The sequence below is a fragment of the Procambarus clarkii genome, chromosome 31, assembly GCF_040958095.1.
Source record: "Procambarus clarkii isolate CNS0578487 chromosome 31, FALCON_Pclarkii_2.0, whole genome shotgun sequence".
NCBI lineage: Eukaryota > Metazoa > Arthropoda > Malacostraca > Decapoda > Cambaridae > Procambarus > Procambarus clarkii.
In genome coordinates this window covers 16011298-16033964 of record NC_091180.1, presented here as the reverse complement: position 1 = coordinate 16033964, position 22667 = coordinate 16011298, and the positions used below count along the sequence as shown (strand labels likewise).

Sequence of the window (22667 nt, the reverse complement as noted above, 5' to 3'; positions counted from 1 at the left end):
CTAAAGTAGCATCATCAATGGTTGTGGTTCTACGGGTATCTTGGTGATTAGTGATTGGTTGATTAGTCAACGTTATTTTATCAACGGTCCCAGACTTACGATCTCATCAACGGTCCCAGACTTACGATCTCATCAACGGCCTCAAACTTACGATCTTATCAACGGTCCCAGACTTACGATCTCATCAACGGACCAGAAGCCCAAAGTCCTATTATTTAAAGATCTTTAAAGTCTAAACATAATAGTGATTATAATATACTATTTTTGGTGGTCCATGAACGCATCCGCCGTGCTTAGTATTGTTCCTAGAGGAAATCTGGATTACAATCCGGATTTACGAACGGATTTCATGTAAGGCGTCCCGTTCGTAAGCTGGGGATGGTCTGCTTCGTACATTATTATTATTAACATCTTTATTGACAAAATTTAATTACAATTTTGCCTTATCTGAGGATTTCAATTAAGTCTTAATAAAGTGCTGGTATTCACTGTCACGCAGGACAGAGGGTCATACACAAGACAATAGGTCTAAACTGTAGGCTGAAGCACATATATATCATGGTTACAATCAATGTTTTAATGTATGGATATGTGAAAACAACTTTCTACTGGTGCACTGCCACACAAGGGCAGGGATGGGTTCATAAGTGATGCAACTTGGAAGTAATTTAAATAAAATTGTTCTTCATTCTTTAAAATGGACAAGCAAATTTTGGATAAATTGTTAGGATGTCGTCCAGAACACCTGAGTCAATAAAATAGTTTCACAGTTGGTGGTACAAGAGGCCAGGAGGTCTAAAGTCCTTTACGGTTTCACATTCAACAATATAGTGTTGTAGTGAATGCATTAAAGGTTTATCACAGAGTTTACAATCTGAGTATTCTGGTAGTGGCTCAGCCTCACTAACCTGCCAGATGTGTCTATAGCCAAGGCGAATTACCGCAATGACTATATCACATTGCCTGGTTCGGTTACTGTGCTGACCATACAAATACCTATTATTACAAAACTTGTCATAACTTTTAATACTGCAGCTTTCAGGTCTCTGGGCATTTCTTAGTTCTTCTAAATCTGAATTAATTTCTTTAATTTGTATGTTTCTAATAATTGCATTAGATAGTCCAAAGTCATAATCAATGTTTTCTTTCCTGCAAGCCTCATTGGCCAATTGATCTACAAAGTCATGTTTTCCAACTCCAACATGGGATGGGATCCACACAAATTTTATACAAGAGTTATTATCATTGACAAAAATTACATTCCATTTAATATTACAAGCGCCTTCCGACATACATTGTGATGGGTTATTTAAGGACTGCAGAGCACTTTTAGAGTCACAGAATATCACTCCACCACCATTGAGCTTAAGGTATCTAGATAAATGCCCAATAGCCCAGTCTGTGTCGTGCTTGCCCAGTTGTTCAATCTCCGTGTACTAGACAGGATCATTTCATTCCCTTTGTACACTGCACGTTCACAACCTGTTCTACCAGTGCCTAACTGCACAGAGCCATCAGTAAAGGCGTAGGATTCAGTTGATTGGATATTTTGAAGATGACTGTCAATAGCTTCTAATGTTATACATCTCAGAGTTTCAGTGTTATACATTTGTGGGTCATACATGGCCAAACATAACCTCTCTGTCTCGCTTATGGTGGGGGGAGGGGGAGTAGTCACTGAGCTTTGACCAGGCCGACTGGTTGGGGGCCTGATCAACCAGACTCTTGCTGCTTGCAGTTCCATATATGCTCAACAGCCTTCTTTATCATGTGTTATCTTTATATTGTTTATCAAGTTATTAGAATTTATTTACGGGTCTGTTGGTTATTTATCTTATATGTATATATATACCTTTAGTATACCTGGAGTATACCTGGAGTATACCTGAAGAGGGTTCCGGCAGTTCTTCTACTCCCCGAGCCTGGCCTGAGGCCAGGTTCGACCTGTGTTAACTTGGTCCACCAGGCTGTTGCTTGGAGCGGCCCGAAGGCCCACATATCCACCACAGCCTGGTTGATCCGGCACTTCTTGTAAGAACTTATCTAAGTGCCTCTTGAATATATCCACCTTTGTTCCGGTAATATTTCTAATGCTTGCTGGGAGGGTGTTGAACAGCTGTGGACCTGTGATGTTCAGACAGTGTTCTCTGATTGTGTCTATGGCACCTCTACTCTTCATTGGACCTCTGATGTTCAGACAGTGTTCTCTGGTTGTGCCTATGGCACCTCTACTCTTCACTGGACCTCTGATGTTCAGTGTTCTCTGATTGTGCCTATGGCACCTCTACTCTTCACTGGACCTCTGATATTCAGACAGTGTTCTCTGATTGTGTCTATGGCACCTCTACTCCTCACTGGATCTCTGATGTTCAGACAGTGTTCTCTGATTGTGCCTGTGGCACCTCTACTCCTCACTGGACCTCTGATGTTCAGACAGTGTTCTCTGATTGTGCCTATGGCACCTCTATCCTTCACTGGTTCTATTCTACATCTCCTTCCGTATTTCGTTCCAGTATTTTGTTATTCTACTGTGCAAATTTGGGACCTGGCCCTCCAGTATCTTATATATATATTATTTGATACCTCTATCGTCTTCTTTTTAAAGAGTACATTTTGAGAGCTTTGAGACAGTCCCAATAATTTAGATGTTTTATCGTGTCTAAGTATGCCGTATATGTTCTCTGTACTCCCTCTACTTCAGCAATCTCTCCTGCTCTGAAGGGGGAAGTGAGTACTGAGCAGTACTCAAGACGGGACAACACAAGTGATTTAAACAGTGTTAACATTACTGTGGGTCTCTGGATGTGAACGTTCTCATAATCCATCCTATCATTGTCCTGCCTCTCCGCCGCTAGATTTGCTCGGTGATGTTCATTCACTAACTGTCAGGTCGTCAGACATCGTAATTCCCAGATCTTTTACATGTTGCTTTCCTTCTGTGTTGTGTGTGATTGTGGCCCGTCCCGCTCTGTGTGTGGTTTAACTTGCTCGTTTCCACCATACCTAAGTACCATATGTAGAGAGCAGATACCAACAATCCTTGCAGACCTTATGTGTATAAATCTACACATTAGTGTACCTATTGTACTAATTATTACGTGGGTATTGTGGTGTTTGTGGTCCGTCAACTGTGCGAGAAGTCAGGATTGGTCAACCATTTACATATACATATACGAAACCTGTATATCTTTCCTCGGTCACAGGAGCTAAGTGTATAGTTTGTAAAGATCTTTGGAGACGCTGCGAGGTTGTCCCGGGTCCGAGGCTCTTGTTCTGACTGTAACATTGTTGTGCTTCATTGTTAAGGACAAGTTTAGGATATATGAAGAGCTTCAGTAAGTAGAGGATGAATACTTGATGAATCCTGGGTGTTGATCTTGGCCAGGGTAGTGTACTTCTGCCCACCAACTGCCTTCTTACCCTACAACATCCCTCTCTCCCAGGACTTGTACACCATGGTGGTGGTGGTGCTGGTGGTGGTGGTGCTGGTAGTGGTGCTGGTGGTGGTGCTGGTGGTGGTGTAGGTGGTGGTGGTGGTGTAGGTGTTGGTGATGGTGGTGATGGTAGTGTTGGTGGTGGTGGTGGTGGTGGTAGTGTTGGTGTTGGTGGTGGTGGTGTAAGTTTGGTGTAGTGACTGAGGCAGCAGAGTTGGCTTAACAACAGTGACGGGTCAACCGCGTCACTGTGTACTTGTGTAATTATAACCCAGGAGAATCTGTATTCTCTTGAGCGCAGGCGGGAGAGATACATAATAATTTACACGTGGACAATATTAGAGGGGCTGGTCCCAAACCTGCACACAGAAATAACATCACATGAGACCAGGAGGCATGGCAGGATGTGCAGAATACCCCCGTTGAAGAGCACAGGTGCAACAGGTACTCTGAGAGAGAACTATCAACATCAGAGGCCCGAGACTGTTCAACACGCTTCCACTACACATAAGGGACATAACTGGCCGACCCCTCACAGTGTTCAAGAGAGAACTATCAACATCAGAGGCCCGAGACTGTTCAACACGCTTCCACTACACATAAGGGACATAACTGGCCGACCCCTCACAGTGTTCAAGAGAGAACTATCAACATCAGAGGTCCGAGACTGTTCAACACGCTTCCACTACACATAAGGGACATAACTGGCCGACCCCTCACAGTGTTCAAGAGAGAACTTGATAAACACCTCCAAAGAATACCTGATCAACCAGATTGTGACTTATACGTCCGGCTGCGAGGAGCCGCGTCCAACAGCCTGGTTGACCAGTCCAGCAACCAGGTGGCCTGGTCAGGGACCGGGTCTTTACCTTGGAACGTTCTGACTTGAAGTTTAATTGTATAGTATACAATGCTTTACGTGTAAACTTTTGGTTTACAAAGTTTTTCCCCGATTGTTTTTATTGGTTCCGGGATCAATGTCCCTGCGGTCCGGTCTCTGACCAGGTCTCCTGGTTGTTGATCAGATCAACCAGGCTGTTATAGACGCCGGTTACCACCACACAGACTTTGGTGGTAAAGATTGGTCACAGACTCTAAAGTCTGGTGACCAGACTTTAGACGTGAGGGTCAAGAGACCTTCTGGGGTGATCAATAATGACATATATCATTTTTGGACAATATTCTGGACACAAATGTACTTATCAGTCGGTCAATAGTCTCCTATGGCAGAGTTAATAACCTTCCCATGGTTTTATTATTTTTATAAATTTTATTAAAATTTTATTAAAAAATCCCATGTTTTTTATTATTCATATTATTATTATTATTATTATTATTATTATTCATATTATTATTATTATTATTCTTGGCTGGAATAAGGTGTTCCAATATGATGTAATATTATGTAACTTTACAACCAGTTTTATCTCTTTATTTGTACGATCAAATTATGTGTAACAAGAGAATCAGAAATAATTTTATGTCAACAATTTTATATTTCTTTTCAGGTATGTTGGCGGCAGTTTGGTGAACCGTGAGTGTATTGACCTAGTTGTGCTTGTGGGGGTTGAGCTCTGGCTCTTTGGTCCCGCCTCTCAACTGTCAATCAATCGACTGTTACTAACTACTAATTAATCCCCCCCCCCCACACACACACCCAGGAAGCAGCCAGTACCAGCTGTCTAACTCCCAGGTACCTATTTACTGCTAGGTAACAGGGGCATTAGGGTGAAAGAAACTCTGCCCATCTGTTTCCGCCTGCTGCCGGGATCGAACCCGGGCCCTGGGATTACGAGATTACAAATGTTTTTGGTCCATTGAGCCAGGGCCGCTGTATGTGGGGGGTGGGGGGGTGGTTGACCAGTCACGGGCCGCTGTGTGTGGGGGGGGGGTGTGACCAGTCACGGGCCGCTGTGTGTGGGGGGGGGGGTGTGACCAGTCACGGGCCGCTGTGTGTGGGGGGGGGGGGGTGTGACCAGTCACGGGCCGCTGGTGAAAGAACACAACAAACAAACCTAATCTTTGCTAGGCCTATCATAGCCTATATATGTACCAAATTAGGGCTAAGACTGTGTTGACTAGGCGTGATAGGCCTATGTTGTTATCTAGGTGTAGGAGAGGTTAGGGTGATGACCAAGCAGGCTGTTACAGTACACGTTACTGCCTGGAGTATACCAATAGTATAACACGTGGGGTATGTTGGGGGGGGCAACACTATAGTGTAGGTTGGTCACTATTGGCACTAGAATGTGTCCGGTCACGCCATGACCAATTGGTCACGTGACTTGTAACAAGCGGGTTGGGTGGGTTGTTTGGGTTCACACTCTGTGGTGACGGGTAGAAGGTCGGGTTTTGTACGGAGTGACACAAGAGGCGAGGCTGTGATCTGTTGGTGCTTATCTTGAGGTTATCTTGAGATGATTTCGGGGCTTTAGTGTCCCCGCGGCCCGGTCCTCGACCAGGCCTCCACCCCCAGGAAGCAGCCCGTGACAGCTGACTAACACCCAGGTACCTATTTTACTGCTAGGTAACAGGGGCATAGGGTGAAAGAAACTCTGCCCATTGTTTCTCGCCGGCGCCTGGGATCGAACCCGGGACCACAGGATTACAAGTCCAGCGTGCTGTCCGCTCGGCCGACCGGCTCCCTACGCTCCCGACCGCTTACGAGGTGCTTGAAGACGGACACCAGTATTGTGGATTATGAAGTAGTTTATGTGGTTGATAATGTGTGTTTGTGGTACATAAATGGTGGTTTGGGACGGATTGTTTGCCTGCGTGTGTAGTGATTGGTGTTTAAGTCATTCCACCGAGGCCACGTTAGTAGACCAGAGTTGGTCTTAAGCAATTAAGTAGATGATAGTTAGTCCAGTGATTGGCACTGTATTGGACCTCCTGCCTCACCTTTGTCACTATACATCCCTCCCTCATTCTCTCCCTCTCCCTCCTCCCTTACCTTTCTCTCTCCCTCTCCGTCCTCCCTTACCTTTCTCTCTCCCTCTCTCTCCTTCTCCCTCCCTCCCTCCCTCTCCCTCCTTCCCCTCCTCCACACTGGCTACTGGGTGTTGGGGCCAGACTGCTCCACCCTCCATCACTGCTCCTACAAGATGGTCTCCACCACCACCACCACCACCACCACCACCAGCAGGAAGACTGAGAGGCAGGAACACAAAAGGGCAGAGGAGGAGGAGGAGTAGCAGCAGAAGGAGGAGGAGAGAGAGGTGGAGAGCGAGACACCAGGAGGGACAATGTTGAGATAAAGGGAGCTAGAGGAGAGGCAGAGACAAAGATAAGAGGAACAAAGAGATATAGAAGAGGAAAGTTCAGTTACCGGATCACTTGCATAATAGAAAGACAGTAATTGCAATAACAGCAACGTGATCAATAACGATGCATTCTCAGACGTCGTAACGACGTCGTCCACTGTCTCAGTCTTTTGGGACACTATATGTATACCTGTCTCCCAGTTGAGCTCCAAGTCTGGCAGTTGAGCTCCAAGTCTGTCTGGCAGTTGAGCGCCAGGTGTGTCTGGCAGTTGAGCGCCAGGTGTGTCTGGCAGTTGAGCACCAGGTCTGCCAGGAATTACCACTCTAGGAAGTGCTGGAATTTACGTTTAAGGGGAGACTGGTGAGTATTGGGAGTCCTCCCACGCGCCGTCGGAGCCGGTTTTAGCGATGATCTGCTGCTATTGACGGGACCCGGAGCTGTGTCCGTGTTCTTACCTACCTGTACGTGCCTAATGCAGGCTGCAGGGCCGAGCTCGAGCCCCTGGATCCTGCCTTCCCAACTTTCGCTCTTTTAATTCAGCGTCCTTTTTTTTTGCTTGTTATGTATGATGTTAAAAGTATGGTGGGATGGGGGGGGGGGGTGAGCCCCTGTTAGTGGGCCTTCTAGTTGGCTCCCATGGTTACTGTCTCCCATGGTTACTGTCTCCCATGGTTACTGTCTCCCATGGTTACTGTCCACCATGGTTACTGTCCACCATGGTTACTGTCCACCATGGTTACATCCCTGTGGAACATCTCATTATTGGTCTTACACTAGAATGCCTGATCAACCAGGCTGTGATTCATACTCCAGGCTGCGAGCAGTCGCGTCCAACAGCCTGGTTGGCCAGTCCAGCAACCAGGAGGTCTGGGTGATGACCGGGCCGCGGGGACGCTAAGCCCCGAAAGCATCAGCAGGTAACCACATGGTAGGAAGATGTGCCCGTACACATCACTGTGGACCATCCCAAGTCTCCAGGTCCCATCTTAGTCCACCCCCTCCCCCCCGAGGAGAAGCAGAAGAGAGTCAGTTTCAGGATAATGTACTTGAGCATAGATGGGATCACAAGCAAGGCAAGTGAACTAAGGGAAAGAGCACAAGAAGTGAACCCAGGTTTAATCTCACTACGTTGCTCAACTTCATCCAACAGTCTGCCTCTGTTTCGTCGACTTTTCCTAGCATTTTGTTCCACATATTATTCCACTTGTCCGTTCCACTTATTATTCCACTTGTCCGTTCCACTTATTATTCCACTTGTCCGTTCCACTTATTATTCCACTTGTCCGTTCCACTTATTATTCCACTTGTCCGTTCCAGTGAGTGTGGAAATATTTTTCTGACATCTGTGATCCATCTGTGTTTCCAGTTTCCAGTTATGTCCTCCCATTCTACAGTTCCTCAATTTGAACATTGATTCTCTATATCTACTTTATGAAACCCCCTTTGGTATCTTGAACGTCGTTATCATGTCTTCCCTATTCCTTTTGTCCCCAGTGTAGTGACGTGAGGTGCCCAGAATCTTTCTTCATAGCTCAGTCCCTTCAGCTCCGGAACGAGCCTTGTGGCATATTTGTGGATCTTTTCTACATTTATTTTGTGCTGCTTTGGGAAGCGGTACCAAGCTGGTTCTGCATACTCAGTAGCAGGTCTGACAGAGCATGTATGCTCGGAAGGGATCCTTGGCCAAGTTGGTGACGGATGGTTGTAACACGTGTGACCAGTCATGGTTGTAACACATGTGACCAGTCATGGTTGTAACACATGTGACCAGTCATGGTTGTAACACATGTGACCAGTCATGGTTGTAACACATGTGACCAGTCATGGTTGTAACACGTGTGACCAGTCATGGTTGTAACACGTGTGACCAGTCATGGTTGTAACACATGTGACCAGTCATGGTTGTAACACATGTGACCAGTCATGGTTGTAACACACGTGACCAGAGTCATGGTTGAAGTATCTAGAGCTCTAGGAAGGCTTGTCCTCATACTTAATGCAGTACATTTTTTAACGCTAATTGGGTCAAAAGTGTGACACATTGAAGTAATTAAATGCCCCGCTATATGGACACCGCCCTCACCTGGGACCATCGGCCAGGTGAGGCAGGGGGGGGGCGGGGGCCAGGTGAGGCAGGGGTGGGGCCCCAGGTGAGGCAGGGGAGGGGGGGGCGCTAAGTTGGATGATGACATCAGCTCACAGTTCATGTGTATGGAGGCGGGCGGATGACACAAATGACCTCACCATTGTCAATCACCTCTCGTCGTGACCTCATTCATTCCACTAGTATAACCTAGGTCATAATATATGCCTAGTTGGGTTGGGTGCTGAGGTCCTATCATCCTCTGACTGTTGTTAAGTACAGTCACCAACCAGTAAGTGTATGTTAGTCCTGTTATTGTCCAAGACTGGAGAATGATCACACTACACTTACTGGGATTATTCTCTAGTCTTGGGCCCTATTAAAAGGGTGTGTGTGTGGCTGAGTTAAATGTCGGTGTAGTTGTGTGATAGGTAAAGGCTGATGACTCAGAGGGCGTGAGGCGGGGCCCTCAACACGCCACTTCATGTTTGGTTGAGATCACCCTCCTTTTTGCGCCTACCTGCTCTCCGTTTTCTATGTACAGTCAATTTTCTATGTTTGCCTTTAAATTTGTTTAAATTTATTAAACGCCTGAATCATAACGCAATACACCACAAAATATTGAGCTGAATAAAAATAATCCACAAGTTATAATGTTTAAAACATCAATAACCTTCAGAGTCGCCTTTTTTCATAATGAGAAAAAGGCACTACTTTACATGAAATGTTGTGGCGCTTAGTGCCTTCTTGCTTATAATGACAACTGACTGTGTGTCATCAGTACAGAAAACTTCAGCGAGAAATTATTCAGGTTTAAGGTACAACATTTAATTTTAAACCAGTGTAAATAGAGATGATTAACGCTGAAGTTGTCAGCGTCTCTCTCTCCAGTTCTTGTGCTTTACGGCCTATGGTCTAATTGCCTTGTTTGTTATAATGGTTAGTACTAAACCCTAGGAAGAGTTAATATGTGGCAGTGGTGTGAGTAATGCCTCGTTCCATGCAGGAGTGTAGCGCATTTACGAGTCAATAACCTTAAAAGTGTAGTGCATTAAGTGAGAGGACAGGTTGTATGTTTACACACAGGATGTCACTGAAAAGTTGATGCTGGTTGTCGAAGATGTGCACCAGAGTTCGATCCCAAGGCAGGACAGAAAACATTAGGCACGTCTCCCGTCACTAGATGCCTCTGTTCACCTAGCAGCAAAACCTGAGAGTTAGACAACTATTGTGGGTTGTATCCTGAGAGAGGTCAGTGGCTGACCTGGGCCCTCCTTGGGGACCTCGATCATTCCCAGATAAAGGTCCCTGGAGGCGGGGGGGGGGGGAGGGGGACTTTGATAATGGGGAGGACCCCGAGGAGACCAGACTACTACAGGTACAGTGTGGGTGTGTGGTGACGGTGGTGAGTGTAGCGAGGACACCGGGCTACACCGGGCTGGACGGTGGAGGTAAGGCTGGAGGCGTCTAATGTGAGCTGAGTTGCCTGTAATCCCGGCGGGGTGTAGGTCGTCGTCCAAGCTCACACAATGGCCGTGACGGTGCAAGGTCCATGGCTTTGTCATCACAGGAGGTGCGTGTGACGTCCTCCCCAACAGGAGGTGTGACGCTGCCAGTGTACCAGGGGTGACCCTGGGGCGCCCTGGCCGACTGTGTCAGGCCATCTGCCTCATGTTGTGAAGGTCAGGAACCCACGTCAAGGTCATCATTTTTAAGGGATGAATTTACCTTAAAATCTGCGTCGGTCAGTATTGTATGTGTGCGTCTGTGACTTCATGCTGACACGGAGTCTTAGCAAAAATATATATACAAATTCATGCGAGTGTATGTTGAAAGCCTAATGCTATCAGTGTATTGAGGCGAAGACCGATGTAGGCTAAGACCAACGCCACCAGTGGGAACATTGAGTCATTGATGGTAGCAGTCATTGAGTCATTGATGGTAGCAGTCATTGAGTCATTGATGGTAGCAGTCATTGAGTCATTGATGGTAGCAGTCATTGAGTCATTGATGGTAGCAGTCATTGAGTCATTGATGGTAACAGTCATTGAGTCATTGATGGCAGCAGTCATTGAGTCATTGATGATACACCCACACATGACGTAGGTGTACAGGTACTCAGTCACCCACGATGAGTACACTCAACCTAACTACACACAACCTCTTTTTTTCAGGGGAAATTAAATAGATGATGGGTATAACTAAATAATACTGGACATCTCTGCCGTCAACGGGAGAACTTTGTAATATACACTAATATTATTATTACTTTTATGGCGTGGAAAAAAACCTGTTATCTTTCGGATCCAATTTTCCTGTCAGTCTTCCCGGATAATGTACAGTGTGAGGCTATTTGTGGTTCTATTAGGTCGGTTTACGATTGATTTCATGTTGAGCTTAAGGCTATTCAACCTCTGGAGGGATACTACGGCCATCACAAGTCATTACCGACCAACCAGCAAGCATACTTTACTTCTGAACACAGATGGAAATTTAACTCATTGTATGTACACCCAGAAGCGGGTTAACCTAAGTATATATCGGTGGGCGCGCGGGTTAAGGTGTTGTTGTTTAAGAATCGTTACCTGGAACAAAAAGTTCCAAGTAGCACTGGCTATGGTGAGCCCGTAGTGAAGTTATTGGGATAGGTTTTGTTAGGATGGATCCATGAGGTCAACAGGTACAGACTTGAGAGTGAGAAAGGCGTACGAGCCACTTTAAGTTTGGTTGAGACCGCCCTCTCCTCTATACTTCGTCCGCTTCCCGTTTTTTGTCGACGTTTCAGTGACCTTTGTTTATTGGTTTAGATTTTGGAGTATATATGTACAAGGTGCAATGGGTTGTCATTATGCATCTTGATGGTTAACTGGAACATTCTCACCAAGCTTCCACACACACACACACACACACACACACACACACACACACACACACACACACACACACACACACACACACACACACACAAAGGAAAAAGACTTGGGGGTTGATATCACGCCAGACCTGTCTCCTGCAGCACATATCAAGCGGATAACATCAGCGGCATATGCCAGGCTGGCCAACATACGAACGGCATTCAGAAACTTGTGTAAAGAATCATTCAGAACTTTGTATACCACATATGTCAGGCCAATCCTGGAGTATGCAGCCCCAGCATGGAGTCCATATCTAGTCAAGGATAAGACTAAACTGGAAAAGGTTCAAAGGTTTGCCACCAGACTAGTACCCGAGCTGAGAGGTATGAGCTACGAGGAGAGACTACGGGAATTAAACCTCACTTCGCTGGAAGACAGAAGAGTTAGGGGGGACATGATCACCACATTCAAGATTCTGAAGGGGATTGATAGGGTAGATAAAGACAGTCTATTTAACACAAGGAGAACACGCACAAGGGGACACAGGTGGAAACTGAGTGCCCAAATGAGCCACAGAGATATTAGAAAGAACTTTTTTAGTGTCAGAGTGGTTGACAAATGGAATGCATTAGGAAGTGATGTGGTGGAGGCTGACTCCATACACAGTTTCAAGTGTAGATATGACAGAGCCCAATAGGCTCATGAATCTGTACACCTGTTGATTGACAGTTGAGAGGCGGGACCAAAGAGCCAGAGCTCAACCCCCGCAAACACAACTAGGTGAGTACAACTAGGTGAGTACACACACACACACTACTCTAAGGCTCACCTTTCCATACTTCCCTTTTTAAATGTGGTAAAAATGTAAATATATGTATAGCTCGAACTTAAGCAATGGTATAGATGGTCGCGGATATATATATATATATATATATATATATATATATCGGGGTATATATATATATATATATATATATATATATATATATATATATATATATATATATATATATATATATATATATATATATATATATATATATCGGGGTATATATATATATATATATATATATATATCAGGGTATATATATATATATATATATACAGTATATATATATATATATATATATCGGGGTATATATATATATATATATATATATATATATATATATATGTATATATATATATATATATATATATATATATATATATATATATGTATATATATATATATATATATATATATATATATATATATATATATATATATATATATGTGTCGTACCTAGTAGCCAGAACGCACTTCTCAGCCTACTATGCAAGGCCCAATTTGCCTAATAAGCCAAGTTTTCATGAATTAATTGTTTTTCGACTACCTAACCTACCTAACCTTACCTAACCTAACTTTTTCGGCTACCTAACCTAACCTGTAAAGATAGGTTAGGTTAGGTTAGGTAGGGTTGGTTAGGTTCGGTCATATATCTACGTTAATTTTAACTCCAATAAAAAAACAATTGACCTCATACATAATGAAATGGGTAGCTTTATCATTTCATAAGAAAAAAATTAGAGAAAATATGTTAATTCAGGAAAACTTGGCTTATTAGGCAAATCGGGCCTTGAATAGTAGGCTGAGAAGTGCGTTCTGGCTACTAGGTACGACATATGTATATATATATATATATATATATATATATATATATATATATATATATATATATATATATGTATATATATATATATATATATATATATATATATATATATATATATATATATACCCCGAAGTGTATATATGGCCGTTTCCCTGCAAGAAGAATCATATACACTGCAAGGTGTAATACTCTTCTTGTTGTATACTGTATACACCGAATTTAATTAAGTCTGGACTAAAGTATACATTCTGGTTGGTCATTAATCTATTGTTCTGGCCTTTATAACCCTCTAGAGGTTCATAGGTGTGAGCATTTCCCTTGGTCTGGTGTTGAGCAGTCACCCTAGCCCACGGCAGGGTGTGTCACCCTAGCCCACGGCAGGGTGTCACCCTAGCCCACGGCAGGGTGTCACCCTAGCCCACGGAAGGGTGTGTCACCCTAGCCCACGGCAGGGTGTCACCCTAGCCCAGGGCCAGGGTGTGTCACTCTGGCCCAGGGCAGGGTGTCACACCCTGGTAGTTACTGGTCCTCACCTCACGCCAACATCGCCACTAACAGCCTGGAGCCATGACGTGATGAGTTACTGAAGAGCTTCAACAATCTGATGTAGATTCCCTCGGTGTTGTAGCCTCTTGCAGAGAATTATCCTGCAAGGAGTAAAGCCTAGATGCAGGGAGGAAGCTAATTCTGTAACCCATCCTTGTCTTTAGATAGTACTTTTTGTAACTATGTACACCATCGTACGTACATAGTCGTAATGGACAATTAGCAGAATGTGATACTATTCACTTCATAGTCAGAAAAAATAAAGCTAAAAACCAAACTTAAATATTCTTAGGCCTAGTATAGCAGACATATGTACTATATTAAGCCTCAGATAGCATGTATTAGGCCTAGGAAGATTAGGTAACGTTATGATTTTTTTTTGGCAACATCAGTTCAAAAATGTTTCCGGTTTACCAAAATTTAATTATATCTATTTCTTAATTGTCTTTCACGTGAGTGTATTGTACCGTAGTCGTCAGTATATTGTACCGTAGTCGTCAGTGTATTGTACCGTAGTCGTCATGGTTGCTGTGAGTACTGCCTAAACGGGAGGCCGGGCAGGACTCTACCGGGATCCTGAATAAACTGTCTAGTTTAGATATATATTGTAGCCTGTTGCAGTTTAAAAATTATCAGTTTCAAATTGTCTGCCAAACATTGTCATTTATCCGGTCACATACAGGTATTAAAGTATACAATTATTGATGTTTTGTGAATAGTCTTGTCCCAAACCTGTTCTCTCATAGTTGTGGTGTTTGAATCCAGAGTAATATTGGCGGTAATTAAAGGAGTTATTCAATATAAACACACATCCTGAACATGTGACCACTTAACCGAACTCTTGTGTTTTATCTGTGAGCTGAGTTATCAGATAGGCATGTAACTCTTCCGGTAGCGACCATTGAAATCTTAACCGGACATTGAAACGGACTCGCACGCATTATCACGGGAAAACTATGCGCATATTCGTCGCAGTATGTGTTCACAAGTATGTCGTGGTGTTTATATATAATTTACAGTCACGTACCTGTCTCACCTGTTTATTTACTCCAGTCTTGATGACTGGGAGTTTTGGCTCGCGGCGGCCATCTTGTATCATGACGTCACATTGCCCGCCAGGTCAGAGGCGGCGACGGTGCCACGTGTAAATTCCGCCTTGAATCGAAATTTCCTTTCTATTTTTCTTATTAAAAACAAAGATCCCATACACATTCCGCAAGACTTTAAATCTAATTCCACTATCAAAGGTATGATTATCGTTTTCACTTAGAAGGATTAATTATTCGTGTTAAGAGATGTGGCATGATTTCCCGGCTTGGGAAACCGTGACCAATGTTGCTATTTTTGAAAGGTGACGTAAATATTGTGTTATGAGCGAATCATTATGGATATATTTCCTACACCGTGTAACATTTTCCTGAACATTTCATAATGAGTGGATGACGGAGTCGGTAATATTGTCCCAGGCTTTTTCTGTAATTGTGGTTTGTTTTCAATTTATTTCATGTTATATTGGCATAATGGTTACGGTAGGCCTAAGCGTTTATGCATAGGCTATTAGAGCTATTACACTCATTATCACAATTATTGGTATAGTCATAACCGTAATTATAGATGATCATCATATTAGTCATAGTCATCATTGCATTACATTTATAGTATTGGTCATTATATTCATCACAATTATTACCAATGTGATCATCATAATCATAATGTCAATTATCAAGGTCATTATCATCCTAGTTATAATAATTATAATAATATGAATCATTATAATTATATCAATCAAGAAAATATTCTAAACATATTCAGTGACAATTATATACCAACCACAATATTCTCCATATTGTTATACCTCAAGAAACCCAAGTTGTCGGAGGGACTTAAGGTTTTGGACTTAAAAGCCTATAAACTTTAAACTCTGAGGTTACATAGACCGGGAAGTAGACCCCTTCTCAGTTTACATATCCCTTGTCTTGGTGTACATATTCCCCGCGTGTGTGTGTGTGGGGGGGGGGGGGGGGGACTTTGACCCGGGATAAATTTGGCGGGAGCGTCGGCGGCCATGTTGGTGGTGTCGGCAGGAAGCCTATTCTCGTCCTCCCTCCCTAACGCCGACTCCCAAAAATCTCGCCGTAAATTAAAACACATATGTCATATTCCCCACTGTGAGTCACACTCGGGAAGGATGGGGAATTATTACTTGCAGTGACGGAGTGGCTGAGAAATGCCGCAGGAGGGAATAAGGGGGGGTGTAAATAGGGAAAGTTGAAGCCTGGTGAGGCTTGTGTGGGGAGGGGGGAGGGTGAATGTTTCAACTGTGGACTAGTACAGTGAGAGATTTGTTATATTTTGCAGTGATAAGATTATCAACAATGGCATATTGACGAGGATAACTTTGACGTCATATCTCTCGTATGACTCACAGGCGATAGTACAGGATCTTATATTCTCTGATGATATAAATATCAAGCAAGTTGGAATATAAACATCATAATCTATCTATATCTGTGTAAGAGACCGTCTGTTTGTGGAAGGCTGGAGGCCAGACGTTAGAGTGTAGCCTAACCCAACTTTGACACATGAAGAATGTGGGGTTAAGGAGTGTAATAGGCTCAGGTCGGTTCTAGTGCCACACATTAAGAAAATATCAACCCTCTAATACCCCCAATTCCCCGTGCTATTTTCATGAAGTCAATTAAAAAATATTGCAATATTTGCAAAATTATACAAAAAGTCAATCCTACTTTGCCTATAATTAGCTGAAATCGTAGAGTGGTGGGTGTTGTGGGTGTAGTGAAGGGGCTGCGGGATGTGAGACACACTCTGGCGGGGAGTGAACACCAACGGTGTACAGAGAGGGAGAGAAATATTTCATGATAACACACCGCCAGTAACATCCTGGACTAAGGTAGTGTGGCGCCCTCCTGGGCTGCCTGCTGCTGCTGCTGCTGCCCTCGCCCACCACTCATCAAACACCTCAATTGAATTCCTGTATATTATGAATATTTTTGTTATATAATGTAGGGTTTTCCTTCACCTTCATTCATTGAAGGAGAAGGATTGGCATTGTAGTAAGTTTCTCGATAATAATTTCATTAATCAAATATACATAGGAGCTAGTAATAGTTAATAGGTGCAGAAATTGTATATTATATAGAGGCACTAATGACTGAGGGCGGCGTGTAAAGGTAGAGCTGATACGAAGATGGCAGGGATTTATCAGGGGAAAGCCCCAAGCCATTACCACTATATACCTCTTGGAAGGAATCAGCATAAGGTTTTGAGATGGGACGGGGGAGGGAAGGAATGGTACCCCAACCACTTGGACGGTCGGGGATTTTACGGCGACCTGCAGGAAGCGAGACCGTCGCTCTACCGTCCAGCCAAGTGCTTAGTGGTCCTAACTTAGTGCAGGTCTGCAACTGACAACAGGGAAACTGAAATACCAAAGTTTTAAATCATAAATAACTAGACAATGATCCAGAGGAAAGGGTCGGACGGGAAATTTTCGTCGCTTTGATAAATTATCTTCATCCAGCGGGAATTTTCTTGCAACGGGAAAATTCCTGTCAGACAATGTATGTGGATTGTTCAAAATAAACAAATGAAGGTAATTAGACAAAATAATCGCGTCGCGTGATGAATGAATGATCGACTTATTCATGTACCATCCATCAGAGACCATTCATCCAGGAGTAAACAATACAAACTAATCACATTCAGTAGTAAATTCACCAATGATAATTAAAATCATTATAGAAAATGGGAAGTTGTGGCGTAAAGGAAATGACATGACGTAGCATGGAAGTGACATCATGGCTGGTGGAAAAGGAGAGTGGTGAGCCACACTCACAAGGACCGGGTGTTGCAATAATACACACACCACCAGAGGTTATGTAAATACACCGCTGTCAGCCACACGATACACACCAGTACCCTGAAATATGACACACCAACACACAGTTAGGACATGATGATGATGATGATGATGATGATGATGATGATAATGATGGTGATGATGATGGGGAAACAGGAACATTCTCAGGGGAAAATGAATGCAATAGAGGACAGGAGTGTAGGTGTAATAGTGCACAAGTGGGAGTAGAGGGAGTTGAACGGTGGGCGGTGTTTAAATAGAGGGGCGCCGGCTATATCTCTTCAGTGATTCATGAGGCAGGGAGGCAGGCGGCTGCTGATGACGGCACTCTTCCCCGGCCATAATAAAAATAAGTAATTACGCAATAATGACCAATAAACAGCCGGTTGATGACAAGAGTGAATCAACAGGGGGAATGTTCTAGCATTTATGTGATTGGTTCTTAGGTATTCATCAAGATAATTGTTATTTATTTTACTGGTATTTTCCTCCATATTCTAATCTAGTGTTTAAATAACCATTTAAATATTCAAACAGCCATTTATCATGTCCAGTATATCGTGTATATTATCAAGGGGGGTAACAGAAAACGGAAGTGGAGTAGAACCAAAGGAATTTAGATATGGTACCATGGTTTACATACGGTACTGTGAGTTAGATATGGTACTGTGGTGTAGATTACGGGCTCACCATAGCCCGTGCTACATGGACACTTAGTTCTGAGTAGCTAAATGTGAAACAACAACATGTGGTGTAGATATCGTACCATGGAACACGTGTTCTACTTTGTGTACAACACAAAACTTATGTGTAGTGTCATCACCTACTTAAACTCTTCTTCCTCAATTATAACCAGGTTGTTATAGTTTGAGATAGGCCTAGAGTGGCGTATAGTGTACAGCCTCTGCCCCCCCTCCTCCGGTCATACTAGCCCCGCCCCCCCTCCCCCCTCTGGTCACACTAGCCTCGCCCCCCCCCCCCCTCCGGTCACACTAGCCCCGCCCCTCCCCCCTCCGGTCACACTAGCCCCGCCCTTCTGGTCACACTAGCCCCGCCCACCAGGCAGCCCCCCCCCCCCCGCCCCACACATTGTAAAGTGTCAAGGCTGACAGTGGGGATTACTGTGGTGTCTAGGTGAGGAGCTGTGTGCTGTCCCGTCCTGTGTCCTGCTTGATACCTGGTTGATGGGGTTCTGGGAGTTGTTCTACTCCCCAAGCCCGGCCCGAGTCCAGGCTTGACTTGTGAGAGTTTGGTCCACCAGACTGTTGCTTGGAGCGGCCCGCAGGCCCACATACCCACCACAGCCCGGTTGGTCCGGCACTCCTTGGAGGAATAAATCTAGTTTCCTCTTAAAGATGTCCACGGTTGTTCCGGCAATATTTCTTATGCTTGCTGGGAGGACGTTGAACAACCGTGGACCTCTGATGTTCATACAGTGTTCTCTGATTGTGCCTATGGCACCTATGCTCTTCACTGGTTCTATTCTGCATTTTCTTCCATATCGTTCACTCCAGTATGTTGTTATTTTACTGTGTAGATTAGGGACCTGTCCCTCCAGTATTTTCCATGTGTATATTATTTGGTATCTCTCTCGTCTTCTTTCTAGTGAGTACATTTGGAGAGCTTTGAGACGATCCCAATAATTTAGGTGCTTTATCTCGTCTATGCGTGCCGTATATGTTCTCTGTATTCCCTCTATTTCAGCAATCTCTCCTGCTCTGAAGGGTGCTGTGCTGTGTCCAGTGCCGTGTCCAGTGCTGTGTCCAGTGCTGTGTCCAGTGCCGTGTCCAGTGCCGTGTCCAGTGCCGTGTCCAGTGCCGTGTCCAGTGCCGTGTCCAGTGCTGTGTCCAGTGCTGTGTCCAGTGCCGTGTCCAGTGCCGTGTCCAGTGCTGTGTCCAGTGCCGTGTCCAGTGCCGTGTCCAGTGCCGTGTCCAGTGCCGTGTCCAGTGCCGTGTCCAGTGCCGTGTCCAGTGCCGTGTCCAGTGCTGTGTCCAGTGCTGTGTCCAGTGCTGTGTCCAGTGCTGTGTCCAGTGCTGTGTCAAGTGCCGTGTCCAGTGCCGTGTCCAGTGCCGTGTCCAGTGCCGTGTCCAGTGCTGTGTCCAGTGCCGTGTCCAGTGCCGTGTCCAGTGCTGTGTCCAGTGCTGTGTCCAGTGCCGTGTCCAGTGCTGTGTCCAGTGCTGTGTCCAGTGCTGTGTCCAGTGCCGTGTCCAGTGCCGTGTCCAGTGCCGTGTCCAGTGCCGTGTCCAGTGCCGTGTCCAGTGCTGTGTCCAGTGCTGTGTCCAGTGCTGTGTCCAGTGCTGTGTCAAGTGCCGTGTCCAGTGCTGTGTCCAGTGCTGTGTCCAGTGCCGTGTCCAGTGCTGTGTCCAGTGCTGTGTCCAGTGCCGTGTCCAGTGCCGTGTCCAGTGCCGTGTCCAGTGCTGTGTCCAGTGCTGTGTCCAGTGCTGTGTCCAGTGCTGTGTCCAGTGCCGTGTCCAGTGCCGTGTCCAGTGCTGTGTCCAGTGCTGTGTCCAGTGCCGTGTCCAGTGCTGTGTCCAGTGCTGTGTCCAGTGCCGTGTCCAGTGCTGTGTCCAGTGCCGTGTCCAGTGCCGTGTCCACACCTCACCTGTCTTCCAGTCTATAAATGTTAAGAGACTAATCTTTCAACATTGCTCATGTTTCAACAAATTAGTATACATATTGTTGCATTTATTACGATTGGTAACGTTAATATGCGTCTTTAGATTTGGGCAGCAAGGGGTCGCTGCATACTCCTGTTAGGTCTGACATATGTTGTAAATAATGAACAACTCTTCCACCACGAACTAAAGAGATTGTTTTAAAGGTTGCTACACTTGCCTGGGAACCTCTTTAGTTATTATTACCCGGATTGTGATTGTCTTTATCTAATTGGTTTATACGTTTGTTTGTGTAGTGGTTGGTTGTTCCTCTCTGGTTCCCTTGGGTGGACGTGACTTTACATTCTGATCAGACCACTTGCTTGACGGACTGGTCCACCAGACTGTTGGGCGTCGCTGCACGCACACTGTTCCCGGTTGTATAATGCAGTGACTATTATTTTGAAACTATTGTATCAGATTGTATTATCCCCCCCCCCTGCCTTATACTATGTCCCCCTTGAAGTGTAGTGACTGTCAGCGACCGCCCGTGACCTTGTATGGGTCGTCCCAGGTCAATTATGGGTCACGGGACATAACTGCCTCATCTTCCTCATTAAGGTCATGGACATGAGGAGGGACAGTTGGTGTCAATATTGACGCTGCTGACTTCTCTTCCCTGTGAGGCCTCTTAACTCATCTTAACCCTTTGGTTCCTATCATGGAGGTACTCTCTGACCGCCCTGGCTGTTACTCCTCCTCCATGTTTCACAAGCTTGGATAACAGTGTGTTATGTTGAATGTTATCAACCAGGTTGTGAACACTCAGGGGGGGCACCATCTGCCCAGCCTTCACCACCACTCTTGTCTTCTTGGGGCATTAAGCGGGATTTGTTAGTCTTTAGTCTTTTTCATATATATAAATTGGCAGAACCATGTACTTAGACTTTCATCATCCAGGTACTTCCATAGTTACTTCCCAGGGAGCCCGTCGGCCGAGCGGACAGCACACTGGACTTGTGATCCTGTGGTCCCGGGTTCGATCCCAGGCGCCGGCGAGAAACAATGGGCAGAGTTTCTTTCACCCTATGCCCCTGTTACCTAGCAGTAAAATAGGTACCTGGGTGTTAGTCAGCTGTCACAAGCTGCTTCCTGGGGGTGGAGGCCTGGTCGAGGACCGGGCCGCGGGGACACTAAAGCCCCGAAATCATCTGAAGATACCTGGTGACGGTGCCCAGGATGCAGGCCACAGTTCCTGGTAACCTGTCTACTGCTACCTGACAAATTATAGGGATAACACGTTTAACACGGACAATAATACTTTAAATGAAGTAGTGTGTGGACCCGCCTGACCACTTCCACTCCGTCTTATATAGATAGCAAGAGATACTCCCGCTTTATCTGCTCTACCGTTAATGCGTATGTGTGTGTGAGATAACATGGCGCCAAGCTCAGATAACTCTCCTTTCACCATACCATAATAAGGCCGCTGTGCGATAATAAGGCGACACTGTACGATAAATATACCACGCTGAACGATAATAAGGTGACGGTGTATGATAGTACGTCGCTGAACGATAATAAGGTGACGGTGTATGATAATACGTCGCTGAACGATAATAAGGTGACGGTGTATGATACGTCGCTGAACGATAATAAGGTGACGGTGTATGATACGTCGCTGAACGATAATAAGGTGACGGTGTATGATAATACGTCGCTGAACGATAATAAAATGACGGTGTATAATACGTCGCTGAACGATAATAAGGTGGCGGTGTACGATAACACGTCGCTGATCAACAATAAGGTAACGCTGTACAATAAGATGACGCCGTATGATAATAAGAGGACATTGGCAGCTGATGGCATGTAAACAAGTTAGCAGCGCGTCTGCGGCGTGTATTTACTTCCTGTGCCTGCAGAATCGAGCTATTAGCTCCTGGGCCCCTCCTTTCTAACCAATCTATTTTCCTCTATTATGTCTACTACATATATTTCTCTAACATGTTGCTGGGGACACGCGAGTATCATTTATGTATCACAAATAATACTCGTGTGGTTCCAGTAGGATTTGATGAAATATCTGTGCCCAAAAAGTCACTGAGTGTTGTCGGGAAATGGGTTAAGGGTCAGACTGCTTCCAATTCTTTTGTACAGTCAGTGTGGTTCAGAGTTATAGTACTGGAGAAACCACAGGGCATGGAGCCCTGGCTGTTTGGGTTCGAATCCTTCATCGGAAAAGAGTTTTCTGATGCGTGTTAGCTTGTGGACCATTCAAGCTTGATGGGCACAAAATATATATATATATATATATATATATATATATATATATATATATATATATATATATATA

General features: G+C 44.7%; 2 protein-coding genes across 19 annotated transcripts in view; both read left to right on the top strand.

Annotated features, from left to right (window-relative positions):
• LOC123758638 (uncharacterized) overlaps positions 1 to 22667 on the top strand; it is a 179476-nt gene that overhangs the window by 107573 nt on the left and 49236 nt on the right. Inside the window, exon 1 of one of the 18 annotated variants that reach the window (XM_045743151.2) lies at positions 4943 to 4968. The exons of 16 other annotated variants lie outside the window; for them this stretch is intronic. The gene's annotated coding sequence lies outside the window, so the exon portion shown is untranslated. Of the gene's footprint in view, positions 1 to 4942; positions 4969 to 16432; positions 16457 to 22667 lie in introns of those variants that run through there. One more of the 18 variants, XM_045743152.2, reaches the window with a different exon arrangement.
• On the top strand, positions 15358 to 22187 carry LOC138370192 (uncharacterized). Its single transcript, XM_069334183.1, has 4 exons — positions 15358 to 15366; positions 17804 to 17958; positions 19422 to 20304; positions 21816 to 22187. Exons 1-4 carry the CDS (start codon positions 15358 to 15360, stop codon positions 22185 to 22187), a joined length of 1419 nt encoding a protein of 472 aa, XP_069190284.1.